The sequence below is a fragment of the Chiloscyllium punctatum genome, chromosome 1 (genome assembly GCF_047496795.1).
Source record: "Chiloscyllium punctatum isolate Juve2018m chromosome 1, sChiPun1.3, whole genome shotgun sequence".
NCBI classification, from domain to species: Eukaryota; Metazoa; Chordata; class Chondrichthyes; order Orectolobiformes; family Hemiscylliidae; genus Chiloscyllium; species Chiloscyllium punctatum.
The window spans coordinates 162851261-162877710 of record NC_092739.1 but is presented as its reverse complement, the minus strand read 5'-3'; the positions used below and the strand labels follow the sequence as shown (position 1 = coordinate 162877710).

The 26450-nt window shown below is 42.3% G+C and overlaps 1 protein-coding gene across 2 annotated transcripts in view; it reads right to left on the bottom strand.

Moving 5' to 3' along the window:
- Positions 1-26450, bottom strand: part of LOC140481543 (exocyst complex component 6B) — a 664346-nt gene that overhangs the window by 217884 nt on the left and 420012 nt on the right. For both annotated transcript variants that reach the window (XM_072577911.1, XM_072577921.1), the window contains exon 14: positions 5572-5677. In XM_072577911.1, coding sequence (XP_072434012.1) covers positions 5572-5677 — 106 coding nt within the window. The remainder of the gene's footprint in view (positions 1-5571; positions 5678-26450) is intronic.

Sequence of the window (26450 nt, the reverse complement as noted above, 5' to 3'; positions counted from 1 at the left end):
TCTAAAAGGGATAAATTGCAGAGCTCTGAGATGCAGATAAATCTGGGGATCCTCATGTATGGTGGTGATGTGGTGAAAGAAAGCATCAACAGTGCTATCAAGCAGCACTTGCTCAGCAATACCTGCTCAGTGATGCCCCAGTTTGGGTTCCACCAGGGCCACTCAGCTCCTGACCTCATTACAGCCTTGGTTCAAGTACGGACAAAAGAATTGAATTCCAGGGATGAGGTGAGAGTGACTGCCTTTGACATCAAAACTGTAATTAACTTAGTGTAGCATCAAGGATCCTTAGCAAATCTGGAGTCAAAGCTTCCTGTAAAAACTCTATTCGATTCTATCAGGTCTTCAGTCTCTGTCACATGTTCTGATGATGCCAACCTCGACAAGGGGCCTCTAAAATGTCCCCCTTCTTCCTCAATCAAGGATTCCTCACCACCATGGTTGACAGGGCCCTCAGCTGAATCCAGGCTATCTCCTACACTTCAGTCTTCACTGTCTCTCTTTCCTCCCAGAACAATGATTGGAATCCGCCATACTCACATCAATCCCACCAGCATCCAATCCAAAGAATCATTAGCTGTCATTTCTGCCATCTCCAATGGGATGCCACAACCAGACACATCTTCCCTCCCTTCCTTTATCAGCCTTCTGTTGGGATTATTGTGTCTGGGACACATTGGTTCACTCTTCCTCCACCCAATTGGCATCTTCCCATGCAATCATACAAAGTGTAACACCTGCTTCTTTATTTCCTCCCTCCCCACTATATAAGGCCCCAGACAGACCTTCCAGGTGAAGCAGCCATTTACCTGCACTTCACTCAATCTAGTCCACTGTACTCTTTGCTCACAATGGGATCTCTTCTGCAGTGGGGAGATGAAGCACAGACTGGGGAACTGCTTTGCTGAACACCTACATTCTATCTGCAAAACTGACCCCAAGCTTCCAGTTGCCTGCGTTTTCAACACAACACTGTGTGCCCTGGCCAACATCTCTGTCTTAGATTATTACAATGCTCCAATGAACCTCAGCAGAAGTTCAATACTTCATTTTTTTGCCTGAGAGTCCTGCAACCTTCTGGACTCAACATCGAGTTTAATAATTTTAGGGCCTGAGCACCTTCTTCCATGTCCTTACTCCACCAACTCCCACACACCTGTAACTTACATGGGTTGCTACCACAAACAACTCACTGTCAACCACTAACAGCCCCTATTAGCAGCTATTGATTCTCCCAGGCTTGACCTTTACCCATTCCTTTGTCTGCTCAACTGCTTTTCTCTCTCCCAGAGTTTCATCTCCACCTATCGTTTACTCTCCCTGTTCTCTAGCATATTATGACAACCTTTTCAGAGTTGCAATTAGTTCTGAAGAATGATCACTGGACCTAAAATGTTAACTCTGCTTTCTCCCCAGAAATGCTGCCAGATCTGCTCAATTTTTCCATTTTGGAATAAGTTCTGATTTTGGAGTCAGTGGGAATTGGGGAAAACTCTCCACTGGTTGGAGTCATAACTAGTGCACAGGAAGATGGTTGTGGTTTGTTGGAGTCAGATAGCTCAGCTTCAGGACATCTCTGCAGAAGCTCCTAAGGTTAGTTCCCTTAGCCCAAACACCTTCAGCTGTGTCATCAATGACCTTCCCTCCATCACGAGGTCAACAGTGGGAACTGTTGACCGCACAATATTCAGCTCTATTTGTGATTCCTCGGACATTGAAGCAGTCCATGCCCAAATGCAGTAAGATCTGAACAATATCCAAACTGCAAGGTTACAAGTAGGCTATGGCTGTTTCCAAGAGAAAATCTAGTGATTGTGATATCATTGAAGGTAGGCAATCACTAAAATTCCCCACTATTAATAGGCCCAGGGCTGCCATTGGCAACCGAAACCAAACTGGACTAGCCACATAAATACTGTGGTTACAAGGGCAGGTCAGAGTCGAGGAATCTTGCAGGGAGTACCTCATCTCCCAATTCCTCAAAGCTTGTTCACCATCCACAAGGCCTAAGTCAGAAATTAAAAATCACACAACACTAAGTCTCAGATGGCACTCATCCACAGACTCTATCAACAAACACATCGATCTGGACCCAATATACCGACCACTACAGCGGACAGCTTGAGCTGACAACCGGAAGCGGCAGAGACAGGCCACTATAAATGCCGGAGGAAACAGCACAGAAGCGCTTCACAGGAGGCTCCCAAGCACTGAGGATGTCACCTAGACAGGGGACGAAACGTTTGCAAGACAAATTCCCAGCTCGGCGAACAGAACCACAACAACGAGCACCCGAGCTACAAATCTTCTCCCAAACTTTGAACTAAGTCTCAGACTCCTCCCTCCCCTTCCTAGACCTTTCCATTTCTATCTCTGGAGACCAAATCAACACAGACATTTATTATAAACCGATCGACTCCCACAGCTACCTAGACTACACCTCCTCCCACCCTGCCCCCTGTAAAAACGCCATCCCATATTCCCAATTCCTTTGTCTCCGCCGCATCTGCTCCCAGGAGGACCAGTTCCAAAACCGTACAACCCAGATAGCCTCTTTCTTCAAGGACCGCAATTTCCTCCCAGACGTGGTCGACGATGCCCTCCACCGCATCTCTTCCACTTCCCGCTCCTCCGCCCTTGAGCCCCACCCCTCCAACCGCCACCAGGACAGAACCCCACTGGTCCTCACCTACCACCCCACCAACCTCCACCTATCGCATTTCCAACGCCCCTCCCCCAAGTCCCTCCTCCCTACCTTTTATCTTAGCCTGCTGGACACACTTTCCTCATTCCTGAAGAAGGGCTTATACCCGAAACATCGAATCTCCTGTTCCTTGGATGCTGCCTGACCTGCTGCGCTTTTCCAGCAACACATTTTCAACACTAGGTTATAGCCCCACAGGTTTATTCGGAAATACTAGCTTTCAAAGCACTACTCCTTCATCAGGTGATGAGTAGGGCAGGATCATAAGACACACAATTTATCACAAAAGATCACAGTGTCATGCAATTAAAACAATATATTGAACAAACCCAGATTGCTGTTAGGTCTTTCATCTTTTAGAATGGGTTGCAGGTTTCAGTACATTACTATGTAAATTCCAGAACTTCTTTTAAGTCACATTCTTGAGATAACTTAAAGGTTTTATTAAAAAAAAGTGACATCTCAGCTCAGACAATAAATTAAAGGTGTCAGGTTATAGTCCGGACTTGTCCTACCTGCCTATCTCCTTTTCCACCTATCCACTCCACCCTCTCCTCCCTGACCTATCACCTTCAGCCCCTCCCCCACTCACCTATTGTACAAAATGCTACTTTCTCCCCACCCCCACCCTCCTCTAGCTTATCTCTCCATGCTTCAGGCTCACTGCCTTTATTCCTGATGAAGGGCTTTTGCCCGAAACATCGATTTCGAAGCTCCTTGGATGCTGCCTGAACTGCTGTGCTCTTCCAGCACCACTAATTCAGAATATAGTCTGCCTGTATCCTAACCTTGAGTCAGACTGGTCCTATTTCCAAAGCAGGAATTTATAAAATGTTATTTGGATTGTGCGTGGGAAATCATGTCTCACAAACTTGATTGAGTTTTTTTGAAGAAGTAACAAAGAGAATTGATGAGGGCAGAGCAATAGACTTGATCTATATGGACTTCAGTAAGGCGTTCAACAAGGTTCCCCATGGGAGACTGGTTAGCAAGGTTAGATCTCATTGAATTCAGGGAGAACTAGCCATTTGGATACAGAACTGACTCAAAGGTAGAAGACAGAGGGTGGTTGTGGAGGGTTGTTTTTCATACTGGAGGCCTGTGACCAGTGGAGTACCACAAGGATCGGTGCTGGGCCCGCTACTTTTCATTATCTATATCAATGATTTGGATGTGAGCATAAGAGATTTTGTTAGTAAGTTTGCAAATGACACCTAAATTGGAGGTGTAGTGGACAGCAAAGAAGGCTACCTCATATTACAACAGGATCTTGATCAGATAGGTCAATGGGCTGAGAAATGGCAGATGGAGTTTAATTTAGATAAATGCAAGGTGCTGCATTTTGGGAAAGCAAATCTTAGCAGGACCTATACACTTAGTGGAATGTGCTGCTGAACAAAGAGACCTTGGAGTGCAGGTTCATAGCCCCTTGAAAGTGGAGTCGCAGGTAGATAGGATAGTGAAGAAGGTGTTTGGTATGTTTTCCTTTATTGGTCAGAGTATGGAGTACAGGAGTTGGGAGGTCATGTTACAACTGTACAGGACATTGGTTAGGCCACTGTTGGAATATTGCATGCAATTCTGGTCTCCTTCCTATCAGAAAGATGTTGTGAAATTTGAAAGGGTTCAAAAAAGATTTACAAGGATGTTGCCAGGGTTGGAGGATTTGAGTTATCGGGAGAGGTTGAATAGGCTAGGGCTGTTATTCCTGGAGCGTCAGAGGCTGAGGGGTGACCTTATAGAGGTTTATAAAATCATGAGGGGCATGGATAGGATAAATAGACAAAGTCTTTTCCCTGGGGTGGGGGAGTCCAGAACTAAAGGGCATAGTTTTAGGGTCAGAGGGGAAAGATGTAAAAGAGACCTAGGGGGCAACTTTTTCATGCAGAGGGTGGTATGTGCATGGAATGAGCTGCCAGAGGAAGTGGTGGAGGCTGGTACAATTGCAACATTTAAAAGACATCTGGATGGGTATATGAATAGAAACGGATTGGAAGGATATGGGCATCATGCTGGCAGGTGGGACGAGATTGGGTTGGGATATCTGGTTGGCATGGACAAGTTGGACCGAAGGGTCTGTTTACGTGCTGTACATTTCTATGACTCTATGACTGACTGACTGCCTGCATTGACTGCTTGCAGATTGTGTGTTTTTTGAGCAAAAAGTAGAATGTGTTTGCAAATACAATTTTGCAAATGCAAATTCACCGCAGAGACTTATATGTGTGTGTGCCGGGCAAGAAATTATAGATTAGTAATGACCTTACTTTGAATGCTTTGATGGGCCAATCTAATTTTATTCCATTTCTTGAATTCTCCTTAAGACCGTCTCCTATTCAACTTCAATCTTCAACTCAACAATAAAAGGAGTTCACAAACTTGCCTTTAAGATTGAGATCATGATTAGATGCTTTCCAGTCTCCCTTTCGCCAGCTTACTTGAAGAAAATCTCAATTTATGTCATCACTTTGTTGTGGGATCATTACAAAACAAAAAGCACGCCACGGAAATTCCTATTATGCATGTTCCATCTCAGACACTTCTTGATAATACGTTCTTCACATTGTACACACGATATTTAAAGCTGTCACTAATAAATTCAATCCAACTTGAAATCAATATCAAAGTAAAATAATGCTGTGCTCGAACTCTGAAATAAGGGGAGAAAATGCAGGCAATGCAGAGAGAAACAGAGCTAATATTTCAATTAGTGGGTCAGTTTTGTAGTTGGTCAACTGACCCAAAAGGTTATTACTTTTATCTCTCCAGAGATGCTTCTAAACCTGCACAACATTTACCAGATTTTCTACTTTTTCTCCACAATAAAGTAGGTGGTGAAAATATTTAATGCAGTAGTAGATGCTTACATTTTCCAGCTCTGAATCATGGAATGGAAATTGACCCATCACTCTCTTGTACTCCTCTTCATTCGTGACAGGAATAGCACTGTAGTTATCCAACTCTAAAATATATCTGAAGGATGCAAAATAAATAATATTAGCAAGCACGGTTATCCAATTTCCAATGGATCAGTAGAAAGCAACTCTGGACCTAATGAATCTCCCAAGCAATATCCCTTTGACATCTGGCAGCTGTAAGTTTCATTTAAAGTATCTAAAGGGATGTTGCCAATTAAAATCATTTCCTTTCAATGCTGCACGAATGTCAATCCTCATGGATGCTTTATTCCTGATGAAGGGCTTTTGCCCGAAACGTCGATTTCGTTGCTCGTTGGATGCTGCCTGAACTGCTGTGCTCTTCCAGCACCACTAATCCAGTAAATCCTCATGGATTGCCCACTGCTCACATGGACTTTAAGGAATCCAATAGATACCCTTGTTTGTAGAATGTGAACACACACTACCAGTCTGAGCATGAGAAAATGGAAGGATAGACTGTTTTAAGTGATTCTACGTGTCCTAGACATATTTCTGTTATTTGTTTTTAGTCAAGTAAAACACTAAATATTTGTCAGCCTACTTCTGTATCAAAACATGATATTTCTATTCTTGTGATTGTTGTGAAACTTTCTGTCAGCTCATTCATCAAATAAAACATTCAGTTCAAAGACTTTGAACGGCACAGCCCAATGACTGCAGCCATTCAAGAAGGCAGTTCACCACAACCTTCTCCAGAATGTGGGATGGGCAATAAACGAAAGCCAACCCAATTCCCAAGGGCAAACAAAATAAACTGGAATATGAAAGCCTCACGTTTATTGAATCCATCTATCTCCTTCAAGTGACAAACATTTCTTCTGTATTAAATATTGTGACAACACAGTTCTGACATAGATTCGGTGGGATAGACACATCCATTCAAATCCTACCCTTTGCTCCACGTGCACCCACTAGGTCTCCACAGTGCTCTTAATTTCAAGCATCATTTCGTTCAAAAAATATAAACAGGAACAGGATGGCTCAATAAGCCCACAAACTTGGCCCATCATTTATGGCCAAACCATTACCTCAACACCATTTCCTCACTTTAATACTCAGTTCTTGAAAGAAGAAAGAATACAGCCTTGAGTATACTCAACAATTGAGCATTGCCATTCCTCTTGGCTAAATTGTGGGAGAACAGAGTATGACAAGGCTCAAGTGCCATGAGGTACAAATGTAATTAGTTACATTAAATACAACAAAGAAGGCTATACAAGCGATGCTTACAGCTATGGCAAATGGTGGGCATCAACAACCAGACCTGAAGTAAGTACTAATAGCTCTGGGAACATTGGCTCCAACTTAAATTGGAGTTGAGCTTCAGGCACTGTGATCCATCAGCGGAGAGAAAGTTAACTGCACACTTTGTAAGGAGGAAGTCATGCCCATCAGGCTAGGTACTTCTGATTTGATCTATCATCAGGGACAGAATGGTGTAGCTACAAATCAATCAAGTATGGGATCTCAAAGACAGCAACAGAAGCATCAGTCCTTGTGATTTTCCAACAGGTCTGAGGTTCAGCATGTGGGGACAACAGTATGGAGGAGGATGAATAAACTGACAATAACCCCATGGTTCATACAACCTTTCAAGTGTTGGAAGACATTTGATGGGTGGCCAATAAAATGGAATGCATTTGCAGTAGGGGACAGCATTGTCTGGAGAGAGACTTTACACCGTGCAAATAAAAGCACCAGTCCCAAAGAGGGTAAGGACATCTCCTTAGCTTTAGGGAGAAATGTAGAGTGGGACATGAAGATTGATATGGTCTACATGAATGCCAAGGACATAGCAGAAGCACTTTATTAGATTTACTTAAGGGAGTATGAGCAATTAGGAACTAAATCAAACGCAGAACTGCAAGGTCATAATCTCTGGATTACCATGTGAGTCAAGAGAAAATTGATGCAGAGTAAATAAGATTAATGAGTTGAATATGAGGCTCAAAGTTTGATTTAGGAGGAATGAGTTTGATTCATCGGCACTGGCGGGAGAACTAGGGAAAGAGGGAACTATACCATACGTTCTTCTTCTGAACCATATATGGACCAGTGTATTAACAAACTATCTCTACACTGACGAACTAGGGCTACGGAAGAGAACTTGGAAAACTAAAGAGAAAGGATAAGAGAAAGGGGTGTGATGTGGGCAATGATAATCAGGGTATGACTGAAAGGGACAGAATATACAAATATGTGCATCAGCAAATAAGGTAACAGTAGAGGAAAATGCTAAAAAACTCAAGACTTTTAATGTGAACACATGCATCATTCATAACAGAATAGATACATTCACAGCACAAACAGGAACAAATTACAATGTTATGCTCACCATTACAAAGATATACAAATGTATGAAATAGGAGCAGAAGTATGCCAATCAGCCCATCAAGCTTGCTTCACTACTCAATAAGGCCATGTCTAATCTGTGAATTCTACATTCCCATCTACCCCCAAATGATTTCCTCTGCCAAACAAGAACCGATCTACTTCCACCTCACAAATATTCAATAACTTCACCTCCACTGCCTTCTGAGGCAGAGTGTTCCAAACTCTACAACTCTTAGAGAAAAAAGCCTTCTTATCTCTGTCCTAAAAGGGCGACTCTTAATTTTTAAAATTGTACACCCTCCTCCTCCCCAATCTGGGCTCATCCACAAGAAGAAACATCCTTTCCATGTCCACCTTGTCAAAACTGTTCAGGAAATTATACACTTCAATCAAGTCACCCCTCACTCTTCCAAACTCCAGTGGGAAGGAGTCCCAGTCTCAGCCTTTTGGCGTTCCCTTGGTGTTCTGAGCTGAGTGGCTTGGGGGGTCCAAAAAACTTTGAAAACATTTAAAGTGTTTAAAGCAGGCTGGATACTTGAATACTCCAGCTCAGAGACAATCTAGATCCCTCTGTACCCCAGAATTCTACAGCTCTTCATCAAGTAAGTGATACTCTGCTTTATTACACTTCCTGCCAAACTGAACAACTTTGCTTTCACCACATTATATCCCATCCTCCACATTTCTGCCATTCATCAATTCATCTATATTGATCTGCACCTCAATACATCCTCGTCAAAACATACTTTTTCAACCTATCTTTGAGTCATATACTAATTTAATTAAATTCCTTCACTCCCCCTCAGCCAAGCCATTGACACAAATTGTAAAAAATTGAAGCTGTGTCCTTTCCCCGTGAGGGGCCTATGTGGTTCAAATGGTGGTAAAACTATCACGGCTGAGTCCTATATATCAAAGCATATTTGTCGTTTCAGAAGGACAGAAAGAAAGGAAAAGGAGGTGGGTGGCTTTGTTAAAGAAAGAGATTGGTGCAGTCGTGAGAAATTATCATGATTCGAAAACAAAGAATGAGTTTGGATGGAGATTACTGCACAAATCAAATGGAAACATTGAATCTTCATGTCATATGGAAGAATCATAAGTGGTCTGGAACCTGCATTCATAGAATGTATTTGGGACATTTTTGACAAGGGTATATTTTGGATCCAAGTACTGGAACAGGGTATTATGTCTTTGTCACTGTGTAAGAGAAAGGATTAGTTAATGACCTTATAATAAATGCTCCTTGAGGTAATAATGGTCATAATATGATGCAGTAAGAAACACATGTCTGAAACTAACATCACAATTAAAATTATGAAGGTGGAACTAAAGTGGAATGGGAAAGCAAGATAAAAGGTAAGATTATAGAAAATGCAATGGCATACATTTAAGGAGATAGTTTATAACTCAATAATATTCTAGTGACAGACAAACAGAAAGAGAAAAAGAGAGACAGAGAGAGAGAGTGTGAGAAAAAGAGAGAGAAAGACACAATGAGAAAGATGTGCTCCAGCCAAGAAAGTTAAAGATGGCATCAAATTGAAAGTAAAGATGATGCAAAGATTAGTGATAGGCTAGAAGATTGGGAAAATATTAGAAACCAGCAAAGGATGACCAAAACAAAAGGGAGGGTAGGAGATAAAACACAAGAAACAACAACAAATAGTAAAACCTACTACAAGTATACAAGTATATTGGTCCCTTACAGAGTAAGACAAAAAAATTGATAACAGAAAACAAGAACTTTGAAAAGAATTTTGTACCTGTCTTCATAATAGACAACATTGAAGGCATCTCAATACTGGCTAAAAACTAGAGAAAAACAGGAGTGAGGAAGTAAAAACATGATCACCAGGGCAAAGGTGCTAGGAAAACTAATAGGACCATGGGCTGACAGTCTACTTGACCATATAACCTTTATCATAGTTGTGACCTCTACTAGTGCTATAGGATGAAGGGACAGACTGCATTGCGGTCAAATTTTGATAGAGAGAACAAAGCAGGCGACTGTCTGTGTGGAGTTTGCACATTCTCCCCGTGTCCGCGTGGGTTTCCTCCAGGACCTCCGGTTTCCTCCCACAGTTCAAAATGTGCAGGTTAGGTGAATTGGTCACGCTAAATTGCCTGTAGTGTTAGGCAAAGGGGTAAATGTAGGGGAATGGGTGGGTAGCGCTTCGGCGGGCTGGTGTGGACTTGTTGGGCCGAAGGGCCTGTTTCCACACAGTAAGTAATCTAATCTAAAAAAAAGCAAATTAAGCTGTAAAGAACATTCAAAGAATCTGCAAACTCCTCTGTTAATTTAAACCCAACACACAGAGAAGTTCAGCTCACACCATAATCTGTTAGATTTCGCGAGGTAAAGAACTATCCCAGATTTCACTATTTAAAGTAAAAAATTAACAATTTTATTCTATAAGTCCAACAGAGAACATTAAAATCATAATCATTTACAACTCTTTTCTCTTAAACCTATGCTTTACCACCCACTCTACAATACTGGCCCGATAAACTCCCTCTTAAATTTAGCACGAATCAATTTCAAACCCAGTTGGCATCTTCGGATGTCGAACATTTGCTGTAGATTTCTCAAAGGAAGCTTCTACTGCACAATTTTCTTATGGACAAGCACTTTTCAGAGAGCTACTCTGCTGGCAGTCCTTACTGGTAGGTGCTTGCTGTTGGTCTCCACCTAACTGCTCAAAATGTCCGATTTTATACCCCAAAACATTAGATGATTTCATTGGTTTGATGTCATCCCACAACAGTAAAATTCAATTAGATTGGATTTTGGTCTCTGGGGTATAATTTAAACTGATTGACCAAATTTGAATTTGTTCTTGTACCATGGCAACACAGCACCTGCTATTTGTGTGAACCAAATGTTACGTTTTTAAATTCTTCAGCACACTCTGCGCTTTTAGTCGTTGCCAGCTTCCTCTCTCTCAAAGGTACAGGACACACCTACACCTTCATAACAATAGGTTAAATGATGAGGTAAACAGTTGGCAAATTATGTCTAATCTTCTCATTTGTAGATCTTCTTCACCTGTCTTTTGTTCCTTTACTTGTCTCTTTAGCTCCTTTTTTTGCCTTGTGTCATGATCCCTTTTATCCTGCTTTCCAGCTTACTGTAGACATTCACTGCTTCCTTGATTCCACCCATCATTCCATCATCCTTTCTGTCCTTCTTTAACACTTTCACAAGTTCTATTGAATGTTCACAGACAAGAAGTGTTAACTGTTTCTCTCCACAGATGCTAGCTGATCTACTGAGTAATTCCAGCAATTCCCATCTTCTTTTTCTACTTGAACAGTACTTCACTGTTCACTGTTTAGCGTTTTTGGCTGAGTGGAGGGTGTGACAGATGCTGAAAGAAAACAAGTCTCTGTCTTTATGGTCAGCTTTGTGGCCAGAGTTCCATAGGTGGCTGAACTGTACACCAAGAATTCAACTCAAAAATATTAAAGGGGTGAATGAAAATAAACTCAATGCAAACAGAACATTAAGAACAATGACAAATTTTACTTTCTCTTTCAAATATCGAAGCAACAAAAATATATCTTCTGAAGCACACTTCACCACAAACTTGTTCTGTGATTAACAGGCCAGATCTTATCACAGTCTTCTGATTAACCCATTCAGTACTGGCAGCAGAATCAATCAAACCTTCAACACAAGAACAGTGGCCCACCAAATTATTGGTTTAAATGTTCCTTAGGATGAACTGACCTGCCTCTTCTGTGCTGAATAACTCTGTGTTGCAATTTTGTCAAATAACGTTATGAAACAATAATTCTCAACATGCTGAGGGTGGCTGATATTCATTGCTTACTTCTAATTTGCTCTCATAACTAGGTGTTTTACAGTACCATTTCAGGGGTAGTTAAGAGTCAAACAGTTTGTGTAGGATTGTAAGTTGTATGGGCTCAGAACGGGCAAGGACCACAGGTCTCTGTCTTTAAAAGATATTTGTGAATCATGACAACTGGTTCACAATCACTCTTCCTAAAACTAGATTTTCATTGCCAAACGTGTGCGTTTTTTAAAAGCAAACTCAAATTCTCAGACTGAAATGGCAAATCCTTACTTGCTGGATTCCTTACCTGGCAGTGCCACCCTGGTGGTTTAAGAAGTTTAATTCAGGAAATAAGAAGCTGCTATCAGTGTAGATGAAGCTATCAGATTGTCACAGTGCCAGAATACACAGAACTAATGCAGAGAATATAGGATTGCCTAAAGGCTACAGAGAACATTTTTCTTTTTAAATAAAGATATAATTAAAAGGTTAAGGTTCATAATGCAGTACAGTAACAAAGTTGAAAAGGATGGGTGAAAATATTAGACTTTCTGACCACAAGAAGACGTAGAAAGCAACCAGTTGGAAAAAGATGAATGACAGTGTGAATGAGGTGGATTAAGATCAGAAGAAATACAATTAATAATGCAGGGTGCTGGAGAAAGGATGTACAGAGTGATAGCAAGATGGATCTGTTTGCCAGAATGCTTGTATTAAATAAAGATTTACTTTATTAACAGCATGATCATTTTTGCTTCAAGTTCCCTTCCAAATGCCCCAAACCTTCCTCTTGAAGACCCTTTAAACTTTCTACCTGTTACTCAAAATCCATGCTCCCTGGCTATCGTCCTTTCAACCAAAGGGAATAGGGCCTTCATCCCATTCAATACAGATGCTTCACACTTCTATGCATTTCAATTGGGCTTCTCTTCAGCTTCCATCAGCCTATCCAATCTTTCCTCAGAACTAAAATTTTCAAATCCAACTAACATGTCTGTAAATCTTCTCTCTATCCTCTCTAATCCAATCACATCTTTACGACAACCAGAACTGCAGGCAATGTTCTCATTGTGACTAAGTCAGTGTTTATACAGTTTCAGCAGTACCTTCCATTTATTATATTCAATGCCCAGTAATAAAGACCAAGTCTCTTATACAACTTCTTGATAATTTTATCTACCAGTCAGGATCCTGAGGATTTACACTCCACAACCCATTATTTCTCTACACTCCTCATTAGGCTACCATCCACTGTATGTTCCTTTGACTCGTTAGTTTTCCCAAAATTCATTACATCTTTCACTTAGAGTCATAGAGTCAAAGAGGTGTGCAGCATGGAAACAGACCCTTCAGTCCAATTCGTCCATGCTGACCAGATATCCCAACCTAATCTAGTCCCACTTGCCAGCACCCGACCCATATCCCTCCAAAGCTTTTCTATTCATATCCCATCCAGACGCCTTTTAAATGTTGCAAATGTATAAGTCTCCACCACTTCCTATGGCAGTTCATTCCATACACGTACCACCCTCTGTATGAAAATGTTGCCCGGTAGCTATCTTTTATATCTTTTTCCTCTCACCCTAAACCTACGCCCTCTAGTTCCGGACTCCCCCACCCCAGGGAAAAGACTTTCTGTATTTATCGTATCCATGCCCCTCATGATTTTATAAACCTCAATAAGGTAATCTCTCAGCTTCCAAAGCTGCAAGGAAAACAGCCACAGCCTATTCAACCTCTCCCTATAACTCAAATCATCCAACCCTCGCAACAGCCTTGTCAATCTTTTCTGAATCCTTTCAAGTTTCACAACATTCTTCCGATAGGAAGGACACCAGAATTGCATGCAATATTCCAAAAGTGGCCTATTCAACGTCCTGTACAGCCACAACATGACCTTCCAACTCCTACAATCAATACTCTGACCAAAGGAAAACATACCAAACACCTTCTTCACTATCCTATTTAACTGCGACTCTACTTTCAAGGAGCTATGAATCTGCACTCCAAGGTCTCTGTTCAGTAACATTCCCTAGGACCTTACCATTAAGTGTTATAAGTCCTGCTAAGATTTACTTTCCCAAAATGCAACACCTCGGATTTACCTAAATTAAACTCTATCTGTTACTCCTCATCCGATTGGCCCAACTGATCAAGATCCTGTTGTAATCTGAGGTAACCTTCTTCGTTTCCACTACACCTCCAATTTTGGTCCTATTTTCACATCCAAATCATTTGTATAAATGACAAAAATTAGCGGATCCAGCATTAATCCTTGTGGCACTCTACTGGTCATAGGCCTCCAGTCTGAAAAACAGTCCTCCACCGCTATCCTCTGTCTTCCTTCTCCAGATTGAACTCCATTTGGCACTGTTTCACCCACCTGCCTTGTCCATTGATATCTTCCCACTGTTTTCTTCTTTATTATCCCTAAACAGCCATATTTTGCATTATCTGCAAACTACTTCAACAGAGTACAGTCAAATCCAAACCACTGATATATTTCAGGAAAAGCAAGCGAGTCCTGGAGAACCTCACTGTAAACAACTCTGCAGTCACAAAAACACCTACCAATCATTACATTTTGTTGCCTGCCACACAGCTTACATTGGATTAAACTTGCCTCTTCATCTTGGATCTCACAGGCTTTAATTTTCATGGCACTCTGCCAAGAGGGGCTTTATCTAAAGTCTTCTCAAATTCCATATAATCTATAACAAATGCACTACCCTCATCAAATCTCCTTGTTAACTCCTCAAAATTCAATTGTATTAGTCAGATATGACTTTCCCTTAAAAAATCCATGTTGACTATTTTGATTAACTTGTGTCTTCCAAGATTAAGATTCACCTGCCCCTCAGAATTTTTACCAATAATTTTCAACCCAATGAGTTTGGACTGACTGGCCTGTAACTACTCAGTCTATTCCATTTTTGACAATGCTGTTTAAAATATCCTTCAAGACTGACTTCCAATACTCCAGAACCACACCAAGACAGAGAAAATTGTAAAATGATGATCAGAGTCTCCACTGTTACTTCTCTTGCTTTCCTTTCCATACATTTTGTCTGTGCTTAGGGATTTAGATATTTCACTGAGACATTTCCCCACTGACAGACCGGCCTCAGTGAGATCCAAATGTTGTGCTCAAGAGGAAGGAGCCTGGCAACGCCAGGAGCAAATTTCAAGTGGCTATGGAGGTGGCCACGTGCCTAGGAAGGTTGTATAGATGCCCTGTCTCAGTTCTCAGGGTTTTGGTCTCAATTGTTTTAGAAGCAGCTACGCCCCCTACCCCCTCTAGTTCTTAACCCTCACACCCCATTATCGGCTCAAGCCACTCCCCATACCAGTTCTACACCAACTCATGTTCCCATTTATATCCCATACCACCTCCATGCTAATTTATGTCTCCAGACCCACACCCCTACCATTCCAACTCATGTCCACCACCAATGTCTCCTCTGTAACTCCTCATATTCCTATACTATTTTCACAACCACACAGTATCCCCATGGCCACACCTTGACAGTAATGTAGAGATAAAATAATAAATTTCTAATGGTCTAATAAAGCTCTACCATTCAAAGCATTCACATCAAGTGGTTAATCTGTTACAATTAAACACGCCTTTTATAGCTATTTTGCTAGTTTTGGTTGTTGGAGGTCAGTAATCTCTGCAGGAGTTCCTCAGGGTCATGTCCTAGGTCTAACTATCTTCAGCTGCTTCATCAATGACCTACCCTTTATAATAAGGTTAGAAAAAAGGATGTTCATGATAATTGCACAATGTTCAGCACCATTTATGATGCCTCAGAAACTGAATCTGATCTAAACAACATACAGGCTTGGGCTGACAAGTGGCAAATAACATTCGTGCTACACAAATGGCAGGCAATGACCATCTCCAGTGAGAGACAAACGAACCACGGCCCACTGACATTCAATGATACGACCATCACTGGATCTCCCACTGTTGACCTCCTGGGGGGTTAGGATTGATCAGACACTCAACTGCACTCGCCACATAAACACAGTAGTTACAAAACCAGAGGCCAGGAATGCTATGGTGAGAAACTCACCTCCTGACTTCCCAAAGCCTGTCCACCATCTACAAGGCACAAGTCAGGAGTGTGATGGAATACTCCCCACTTGCCTGGATGGGTACAGCTCCAACAACATTCAAGAAGCTTAACACCAACCAGGACAAAGCAGTCCACTTGATTGGCACCACATCCATAAGCATCCATTCCCTCCAACACCGACACTCAGTAGCAGCAATGTGTATCATATATTCTTTCAAGGTCACCTTCCAAACCCGTGACCACTTCCAGCTAGAAGCACAAGGGCAGCAGATACACGGGCACGCCACTTGCAAGTACCCCTCCAAGCCTCTCATCAATGCTGACTTGGAAATATATCTCCATTTCTGTTTTTCAGCGACAGTAGCAACTCAAAGGGTGGGAGCTTGGACCAGGGGCCTGCCGGGAGGGGTGAGTCACTGATTTGAGCTTTTATATTTGAAATCAGAGAGCAGAGGTTTCTGGGAAAGGAGGGACTTCTTATTTTTATTTCCATCCAGCTATATAAGTCAGTGTTTTCTCAACCTGAGACCTTACCTTTGTACGGCCTCCCACCCAACCACCTCCTCTAACCTTAAAGACCAGGGACATATCAGGTAAGCCCCTCTTTGGTTTTACTTTGTGATAAGGGGACTAGCAGGGATGGCAGAGCAGGGAAAGCAATGTTCCTCCTGCATGATGTTTGAGGTGAGGGACGCTATTAGTGTCCCATCCAAGTACATCTGTAGGAAGTGCACCCAACTCTCGCTCCTCCAAGACTGTGTTAGGGAATGGGAGCGGGAGCTAGATGAACTTCGGATCATTCAGGAGGTAGAGGCTGTCATAGATAAGAGCTACAGGGAAGTAGTTACTCCTAGGCACAAAGAAAGCTGGGTGACTGTTCCAAGGGAGAAATAGCAGTCAGTGGAGGGATTCCCTGTGGTCGTTCCCCTGAAAAACATGTACACCGTTTTGGATACTGTTGAGATGGACGACTTACCAGGGGCAAGCAGTGGGGCCCAGGTCTCTGACACAGAGCCTGTCACCTTGCACAGAAGGGAAGAAGGGAAAGGAGGAGAGTGTTAGTCACTGGGGACTCAATAGTTAGAGGGTCAGATAGAAGGTTTGTTGGGAACGAACAGGACTCATGTGTTGCCTCCCAGGTGCCAGGGTCCGTGATGTCTCGGATCGTATCTTTGGGGTCCTGAAGGGAGAGGGTGACCAGCCTCAAGTCGTGATCCATGTAGATACCAATGACATAGATAGAAAAAGGGATAGGGATGTAAGACAGGATTTCAGGGAGCGAGGGTGGAAGCTGAGAGCGAGAACAGAGTTGTTATCGCTGGTTTGTTACCTGTGCCACATGATAGCGAGGCAAGGAATAGGGAGAGATATCAGCTGAACATGTGGCTGCAGGGATGGCGCAGGAGGGAGGGTTTCAGGTACATGGATAATTGGGGCTCATTCTGGGGAAGGTGGGACTTGTACAAACACGATGGTCTTCACTTGAACCAGAGGGGTACTAATATCCTGGGTGGGAAATTTGCTGGTACTATTTGGGTGGGTTTAAACTCAGCAGGGGGATGGGAACCTGAGGTGTAGTTGCAGTGCACAGGAGGTTGAGAGTAGAGAGGACAGGGACAGGATTTCAGGGTCACAGGAATGTGTTGGCAAACAGCAAACTGGTTTGAAGTGTGTCTACTTCAATGCCAGAAGTATCCGAAATAAGCTCGGTGAGCTTGCAGCATAGATAGGTACCTGGGACTTCGATGTCATGGCCATTTTGGAGACATGGATAGAGCAGAGTGAGGAATGGATGTTGCAGATTCCAGGGTTTAGATCTTCCATTAAGAACAGGCAAGGCGGTCAAAGAGGGGGAGGTGTTAGTCAAGTATAGTACAACAGTGGCTGAAAGAACTTTTGACAAGGACTCGTCTACTGAGGTAGTGTGGGCTGAGGTTAGAAACAGGCGAGGCGAGGTCACCCTGCTTGGAGTTTTTTTTATAGGCCTCCACAGAGCTCCAGGGAGGTGGAAGAGACAATTGGCAAAATTATTCTGGGTAGGAGTGAAAGGAATAGGGTGGTCATTAACTTCCCCAACATTGACTTGAAATGCTATAACTGTAGTACGTCAGATGGATCCATTTTTGTCCAATGTATACAGGAGGGTTTCCTGACACAGTATGCCGACAAGAGGGGAGGCCACACTGGATCTGGTACTTGGTAATGAACCAGGCCAGGTGTTTGATTTAGTTGTAGGTGAGCACTTTGGGAAGAGTGACCATAATTCAGTTACGTTTTAGTTTAGTGATGGAAAGGGATAGGTACATACCACAGGTCAAGAGTTATTGATGGGGCAAGGACAATTATAATGCGATTAGAATGGGGTAGCAAAATGCAGGGGATGCAGACAATGGAAATGTGGAGCTGGTTTAAGGAACAGATATTGCGTGTCCTTGATAGGTATGTCCCTGTGGGGCAGGGAGGAAGTGATAAGGTAAGGGAACTGTGGTTTACTACAGAAATTGCATCTCTTGTTTAGCAGAAGAAGAGGCTTATGTGTTGATTAGACAAGATGGTTCAGATGAGGCGATGGAGAGTTACGGATCAGCTAGGAAGGATTTAAAGAGAGAGTTAACAAGAGCAAAGAGAGGACACGAGCAGTCTTTAGCAAATAGAATAAAGAAGATCCCTAAAGCTTTCTATAGGTATGTGAGGAACAAAAGGATGACTAGGGTAGGAATAGAGCCAGTCAAAGACAGAAGTGGGAAGTTGAGTGTGGACCCTGTGGAGATTGGAGAGGTGCTAAACGAACATTTCTCATCAGTTTTCACTCAGGAAAAGGAGAATATTGTAGAGGAGAAGAATGAGGTATGAGATATTAGACTAGAAAGGATCGAGGTTAGTTACGTACAGGTGTTATCAATTTTAGAAGAGCGAAAGCAGACAAGTCCCCTGGGCCGAATGGGATTTATCTGAGGATTCTCTCGGAAGCTTGGGAGGAGATAGCAGAGCCTTTGGCTTTGATATTTGAGTCGTCATTGTCTACAGGTTTAGTACCAGAGGACTCGAGGATTGCAAATGTTGTGCCCTTGTTCAAGGGCAGTAGAGATGACCCAGGTAATTATAGACCAGTGAGCCTTAATTCTGTTGTAGGAAAGGTTTTGGAAAGGATTACAAGAGATAAGATTTATAATCATCTAGCAAGCAACAATTTGATTTCATATAGTCAACATGGTTTTGTCAAGGGCAGGTTGTGTCTCACAAACCTCATTGAGTTTTTTGAGAAGGTGACCAAGCATGTAGATGAGGGTAGGGCAGTTGACGCGGTATACATGGACTTCAGTAAAGCCATTGATAAGATTCCATACAGTAGGCTGTTGGAGAAAATGCAGAGGCATGGAATTGAGGGTGATTCAGCAGTTTCGATTAGGAACTGGCTTTCCGAAAGAAGGCAGCGAGTGGTGGTTGATGAAAAATATTCAGCCTGGAGTCCGGTTACAAGTGGTGTGCCACAAGGATCTGTTTTGGGACCACTGCTCTTTGTCATTTTTATAAATGACTTAGACACAGGCACAGGTGGATGGATTAGTAAATTTGCAGATGACACTAAAATTGGTGGAGTAGTGGACAGTTTGGGAGAATGTTACAGGTTGTAGGGGGACTTGGATAAACTGCACATTTGGGCTGACAGCTGGCAAATGGAGTTCAATGCAGCTAAATGAGGTGATGCACTTTGAGAGGAATAACAGGAAGGCAGAGTACTGGGTCAAAGGAAAGATTCTTGGTAGTGTGGATGTGCAGAGGGATCTTGGAGTCCATGTGCATAGATCCCTGAAAGTTGCTACTTAGGTTGATAGTGCTGTTAAGAAGGCAAACGGTGTGTTAGGTTTCACTCATAGAGGGATTGAGTTCTGGAGCCGCAATATCATGCTGCAACTATACAAAACGCTAGTGCGGCCACACTTGGAATATTGTGTACAGTTCTGATCGCCATATTTCGGGAAGGATGTGGAAGCATTGGAAAAGGTGCAGAGGAGGTTTACCAGGATGTTGTCTGGTCTGTAGGGAAGGTCTTATGAGGAAAGGCTGAGAGACTTGGGTCTGTTCTCATTGGAAAGAAGGCAGCTAAGAGGGGATTTGATAGAGACATACAAGACGATCAGAGGATTAGATAGGGTAGACAGTGAAAGTCTTTTTCCTAGGATGATGACGTCAGCTTGTACGAGGGGGCATAAGTAAAAATTGAGGAGAGATAGATTTAAGACAGATGTCAGAGGCAGGTTCTTTACTCAGAGAGTGGTAAGGGTGTGGAATGCCCTACCTGCTAATGTAGTCAACTCAGCCACATTAGGGAGATTTTAAACAATCCTTGGATAAGTACATGGATGATGATGGGATAGTATAGGGGGATGAGCTGAGAATAGTTCACAGGTCGGCGCAGCATCAAGGGCCGAAGGGCCTATTCTGCGCTGTATGTTCTATGCTCTATATCACCGTTCCTTCACTGTCACTGGGTCAAAATCCTGGAATTCCCTCAAGGGCAATTGTGGGTCAACCTGCAGCACATAGACTGCAGCAGTCTCAGAAGGCAGCTCACCACCACCTTGTCAAGGGCATCTAGGGACGGGCAACAAATGCTGGTCATGCAGTAACACCCACATCCCATGAGTGAATAAAAAACATCAACTAGCGAATGGCTCACTACAACATCTTGGCTAATCAGATTCAATCTGATTTAAAATTTAACAAAGTTTTAATGTGAATTGACAATCACCATTAATGGACACATTCTCCACGGCAAAATCTCTACTAATCAGAGTCCATCGTTTACCAGCTCCTTCCTCATGCAGCATAAATTAAGTGTTGTTTCCCCATAAATTTGTATTTTTGCAAAATGAATGCAAAACAAAAAACTTCAACAAAATGTGTGTTTTTATCAATAGGACTAAATGACAATTTAAACACAGGCCTATTCAGTAGTCACATTAAAGTAATCCTTTAAAAGATTCTTCAAACTGTCAATCAAACTTTAGATACTTCAGATAATTGTAGATTTTCAAAATTCATAATGACATAACAAACCTTGGGAAACTGTGGGACAGGTGATCCTGTTTTTTTGTCTAACCTAAAGCTGACAGCATGTCAATCAAAGTATTGTTTTTTTTTAATTCAACAACAGCTTAAAACCAAGTATTGTTTCCCAAATTTGAATAGCAGAGTTCTTAAACAAATACTTCAGATATTAAGATCTTCAGACACTTCATCCCATTGACATCCAATCGATTGTTTCTGCTTCCCACATGGCAAGTTAAGGCACTTAGAACAGCCAGAGTAGGATCTGTTTGAATTCAGCACTAAGTTAAAATAAGCTCTCTACATTGAGGTTTCCTGCTGGGGAATTACTCCTCCCTATGCTGATGGAAAGTGGACTTGTCAGAAATGGGGGCAGACATTTCTATATCCAGGTTTCTTGCACCATTTTAAAAGATCGGCAGACACTCCCCAAATAGGCAAATATTCAGGCCAAACTTTCAAAGATGCTGAGCGGCTCACCCTTCCTTTTTCACTTATTATTCATTCTAATATTTCACATTGTCTCTTAATTTCCACCCTACCTCTGACATCGATGACAGAACCTCTAATCAACCTCTCATTTACATTCTGGATCTGCTGCACTCTCTCACCAAGGCCCACTCATCCAGCTACATCTCACACATCAGTAACAGCCTTTCAAACTTCGTCAGAACCACATTCTTAGATTTTGTTCCGAGAGCTGTGAAGTGTTCAGTCATTGGGTATGTTCAAATCTGAGGATGATATTACTATATATTAGGAAAATTAAAGATACAAAAATAGTGTAGGAAAATGATGTTGAAGTAGAGGATCAGTTTTGACCTCACTAGATGGCACAGTGGCCTGAAGGTCTGAATAGTCTACTACTGCTCCTTTATCTTTTGGTGTTGGCTCTGGTTGTCAATATGAAGCCTATTATATGGTGTCCAAGTGGTCTTTCTGGTGCAAAGCTAAACACTGCGAGACAATTTGACTGTGAAAAACAGTGATGCCAAACCACAAATATGATGATGCAAGGTTTTCCAATGCACCTCTTCCAGAACAAGAATGATCAGGGGTGAGATAGAAAGATGGGTAAACAGAGACCATTAAGGAGACAAAGGGCTGTTTCATGGTTTCTCCCCTCTAGGCCAGCACAACTGAAGTCAGCTCTAGCACTGACAAATTCAGATAAAGTGGGGAATTAAGCCGAGCCTGCAATATTAGCTACTTACTGTGTGAACTACTGTGTAATTATGAGCTGGCCTTGATCACTTTGTTAAAAACTTGGTAAGTAGGATAGTTTATGCTCATTTATACTCTTCAATAAAGACATCCGAGTTTCTAACAATAGCTTTCTAGACTGCATTTCAGCTTTGAAAGAAAATGAATCAAACAAGAGCCAAGGAATTACTCTGCAATAAACAATACATTTGGTGGAAAAGACTGCTGTGGGTTTGCACTAGTAATTGAAAACACATGCGTGGTTTGCTGAGGGGAATTGTTCCTCCAACTGCTCCTTAATTATTATACATTTTCAGGTCCAATAGTAATTTGGATCTGTGACAAAACATTAGGGGAGAAAAGAGGAGGGAAAAGAAACAGAGAGAAAGGAGAGATAGATGAGGATGACCAAAGGGAAATGGAAAGAAGAGTGAGAATGAACATTTAGGGATGAGGAAAAGTGAGAAAGAGAAAAAGTAATGGACTGAGTTTGAGACAGCTTACATAAAATAGAAGAAACAAAGCGTGAGATATCTATGATCAGAAATGGTCAGATTTTAAGTATCAAAAGTACCTTAACTCTGTTGTAAAACCATGCTTTATAAAAAAAACTTACTTTATGAAATTATAGTCTGGAAAGCATTGCTTGACCTTTTTAAAAGAATTGAAGCTACGCATCTGGGAACTTGAAATCACAGTCAAAGAAGATTGAAATTTAATCAATAGCAAGAAGAGTCAGAAAATGTAGAATCTGTGTGGGTAGAGTTGAGGAACAGCAAAGGAAAAAAAGATGCTGATGGGAGTTATGTACAGCCTCCTAACAGTAGTCAGGATCTGGGGAAGAAAATAAATCAGGAGCTGGAAAAAAAAACAAATCAAAAAGGCGCTATTACAATGATATGCAGGACTTCATTATGCTGTGGACTGGGAAAATCACATTGCTAGCAGATCCCAAGAAAAGGAATTCATGGAATGTGTACGAGATGACTCTTTGGAGCAGTTTGTGGTAGAGCACAATTCTGACTTTGGCTATGTGTAATGAAGCAGACTTGATGAAGGAGCGGAAGGTGAAGGAACCCTGAGGGGTCTGTGGCCATGGTATACAGGAAGTTACCCTGCAGTTTGAGGGGGAGTAGCTGGAACCAGATTGTAAGGGTATTACAATTGAGTAAAGGTAACTACAAAAACACGAGGAGGAGCTGGCCAGAGTGACTGGAAGGGAAGTTGAGCAAGGAAGATGGTCGAGCAACAATGGCAGGAGTTTCTGAGAATAACTAGAGAATAGTCCCAGAGATGTAGAGGAAAGGAAAGCAAAGATGATTCTCGATAGGAGTGAGAGGGGCAGGGTAGTTGTCATGGGGGACTTCAACTATCCAAATATTGACTGGGATCACTACAGTATGAGTACTATAGATGGGTCAGTTTTTGTCCAGTGTGTGCATGAGGGCTTCCTGACACAATATGCAGACAGGCCTTCAAGGGGCAAAGCCACTTTAGGTTTAGTACTGGGTAATGAGCCTGGCCAGGTGTTAGATCTGGAAGTAGGTGAGCACTTTGGAGATAGCAATCACAATTCTGTCAGGTTTACTTTAGTGATGGAAAGGGATAGGTGTACTCCACTGAGCAAGAGTTACAGCTGGGGAAAGGGAAATTACAATGCAATTAGGAAAGATTGAGGAAGCGTGGAATGGGGAAGGAAACTGCAGGGGATGAGCACATTAAAAATGTGGAGCTTAGTCAAGGAAAAGCTCCTGTGTGTCCTAGATAAGTATGTACCTGTCAGGCAGGGAGGAAGATATAGAATGCGTGAGCCATGGTTTACTAAGGAAGTGGAATCCCTGGTCAAGAAGACACTGTGGCACAATGGTTAGCACTGTTGCCTCACAGCGCCAGAGACCCAGGTTCAATCCCCACCTCAGGCGACTGACTGTGTAGAGTTTGCACATTCTCCCCGTGTCTGCATGGGTTTCCTCTGGGTGCTCTGGTTTCCTCCCACAATCCAAAATATGTGCAGGTTAGGCGAATTGGCTATGCTAAATTGCCCATAGTGTTAGGTGAAGGGGTAAATGTAGGGGAATGGGTCTGGGTGGGTTACGCTTCGGCGGGTCGGTGTGGACTTGTTGGGCCGAAGGGCCTGTTTCCACACTGTAAATAATCTAATCTAATCTAATCTAATGAAGGCTTATGTTAGGACAAAATGTGAAAACTCAGTTTGGGTTCTTGAGGGTTACAAGAAAGTCAGGAAAGCGCTAAAAAGAGAGCTCAGAAGAGCCAGGAGGAGACATGAGAAGTTGTTGGCGGATAGGATCAGGGTTAACCCTAAGGCTTTCCATGAGAGTTAAATTAGGGCCAATCAAGGATAATAGTGGAAAATGAAAATGTTGGCGAGGAAGATACAGAGATACTTGCATCTAGACTAGAAGAGATTGAGATTCACAAGGAAGAGGTATTAGAAATACCGCAGAGTGTGAAAATAGACAAGTCCTCTGGGCCAGATCGGATCTATCCTAGGATTCTCTGGGAAACAAGGGAAGAGATTGCTGAGCCTTTGGCATTGATCTCCAAATCATCATTGTCTACAGGAATAATGCCTGAGGACTGGAGGATAGCAAATGTGGTTCCCTTGTTTAAATAGGGTAGTAGAGACAACCCTGGTAATTACAGACCAATGAATCTCACTTCAGTTGTTGGTAAAGTGTTGGAAAAGGTAACAAGAGATAGGATTTATAACCATCTAGAAAAGAATAATCTGATCAGGGACAGTCAGCACAGTTTTGTGAAGGGTAGGTCATGCCTAACGAATCTTATTGAGTTTTTTGACAAAGTGACCAAACAGGTAGATGAGAGTAAACCGGTTGATGTGGTGTATATGGATTTCAGCAAGGCATTTGGTAAGGTTCCCCACAGTAAGCTATTATACAAAATGCAGAGGAACAGGATTGTGGGAGGTATAGCAGTTTGGATCAGTAATTGGCTTGCTGAAAGAAAACAGAGGGTTGTAGTTGATGGAACATGTTCATCTTGGTGTCCAGTTAACTAGCGGCGTACCACAAGAGTCGGTGTTGGGTCCACTGCTGTTCATCATTTTTATAAATGACCTGGATGAGGGCTTAGAAGGGTGGGTTAGTAAATTTGCGGATGACACTAAGGTCAGTGGAGTTGTGGATAGTGACGAAGGATATAGTAGGTTGCAGAGAGATATAGATAGGATGCAGAGCTGGGCTGAAGATGGCAAATGGAGTTTAATGTGGACAAGTGTGAGGTGATACACTTTGGACGGAGTAATCGGAATGCAAAGTACCGGGCTAATGTAAGATTCTTGGGAATGCAGATGAGCAGAGAGATCTCGGTGTCCATGTACACAGATCCCTGAAAGTTGCCACCCAGATTGACAGGGTTGTTAAGAAGGCATGCAGTGTTTTGGCCTTTTTAATAGAGGGATTGAGTTCCGGAACCAGGAGGTTATGCTGCAGCTGTACAAAGCTCTGGTACGGTCACACTTGGAGTATTGTGCACAGTTCTGGTCACTGCATTATAAGAAGGATGTGGAAGCTTTGGAAAGGATGCAGAGAAGATTTACTAGGATGTTGCTTGGTATGGAAGGAATGTCTTACAAGGAAAGGTTGAGGTCCTTGAGGCTGTTTTCGTTAGAGAGAAGAAGATTGAGAGATGACTTAATAGAGACATACAAGATAATCAGAGGGTTAGATAGGGTGGACAGGGAGAGCCTTTTTCCAAGTTTGGGAACGGCAAACACGAGGGGACACAACTTTAAAGTGAGGGGAGATAGGTATTAGACAGATGTCAGAGGCAGCTTCTTTACTCAGAGAGTAGTCAGGCTTTGCCTGCATCAGTAGTAGATTCGCCAAGTTTAAGTGCATTTAAGGCGTCATGGGACAAGCATATGGACGTACATGGAATAATGTAGGTGAGATGGGCTTCAGATTAGTATGACAGGGCAGCGCAATATCGAGGGCCGAAGGGCCTGTACTGCGCTGTAATGTTCTATGTTCTATTAACTAAGAAAGCAAATAACAGGGACAAAATGAAATATAAGGGCAAGCTTGCTACTAATATATAAGAAGATTACAAGCATTTTTTTGGATATCTAAAAGGTAAGAGAGAGGCAAGAGTAGTCTTTGGACCAGTGGAAAATGAGGTTGGAGAAGCAGTAACGGGGAACAAAGAAATGGCAGAGGAACCGAACAGGTATGTTGCATCAATTTTCACAGTAGAAGAAACCAGCAGCAATCCAGAACTTCAGAAGAGTCAGGGGTAGAGGTGAGTGTAATGAACATCAATAAGGAGAAGCTGCTGGAGAAGCTGAAAGGTCTGA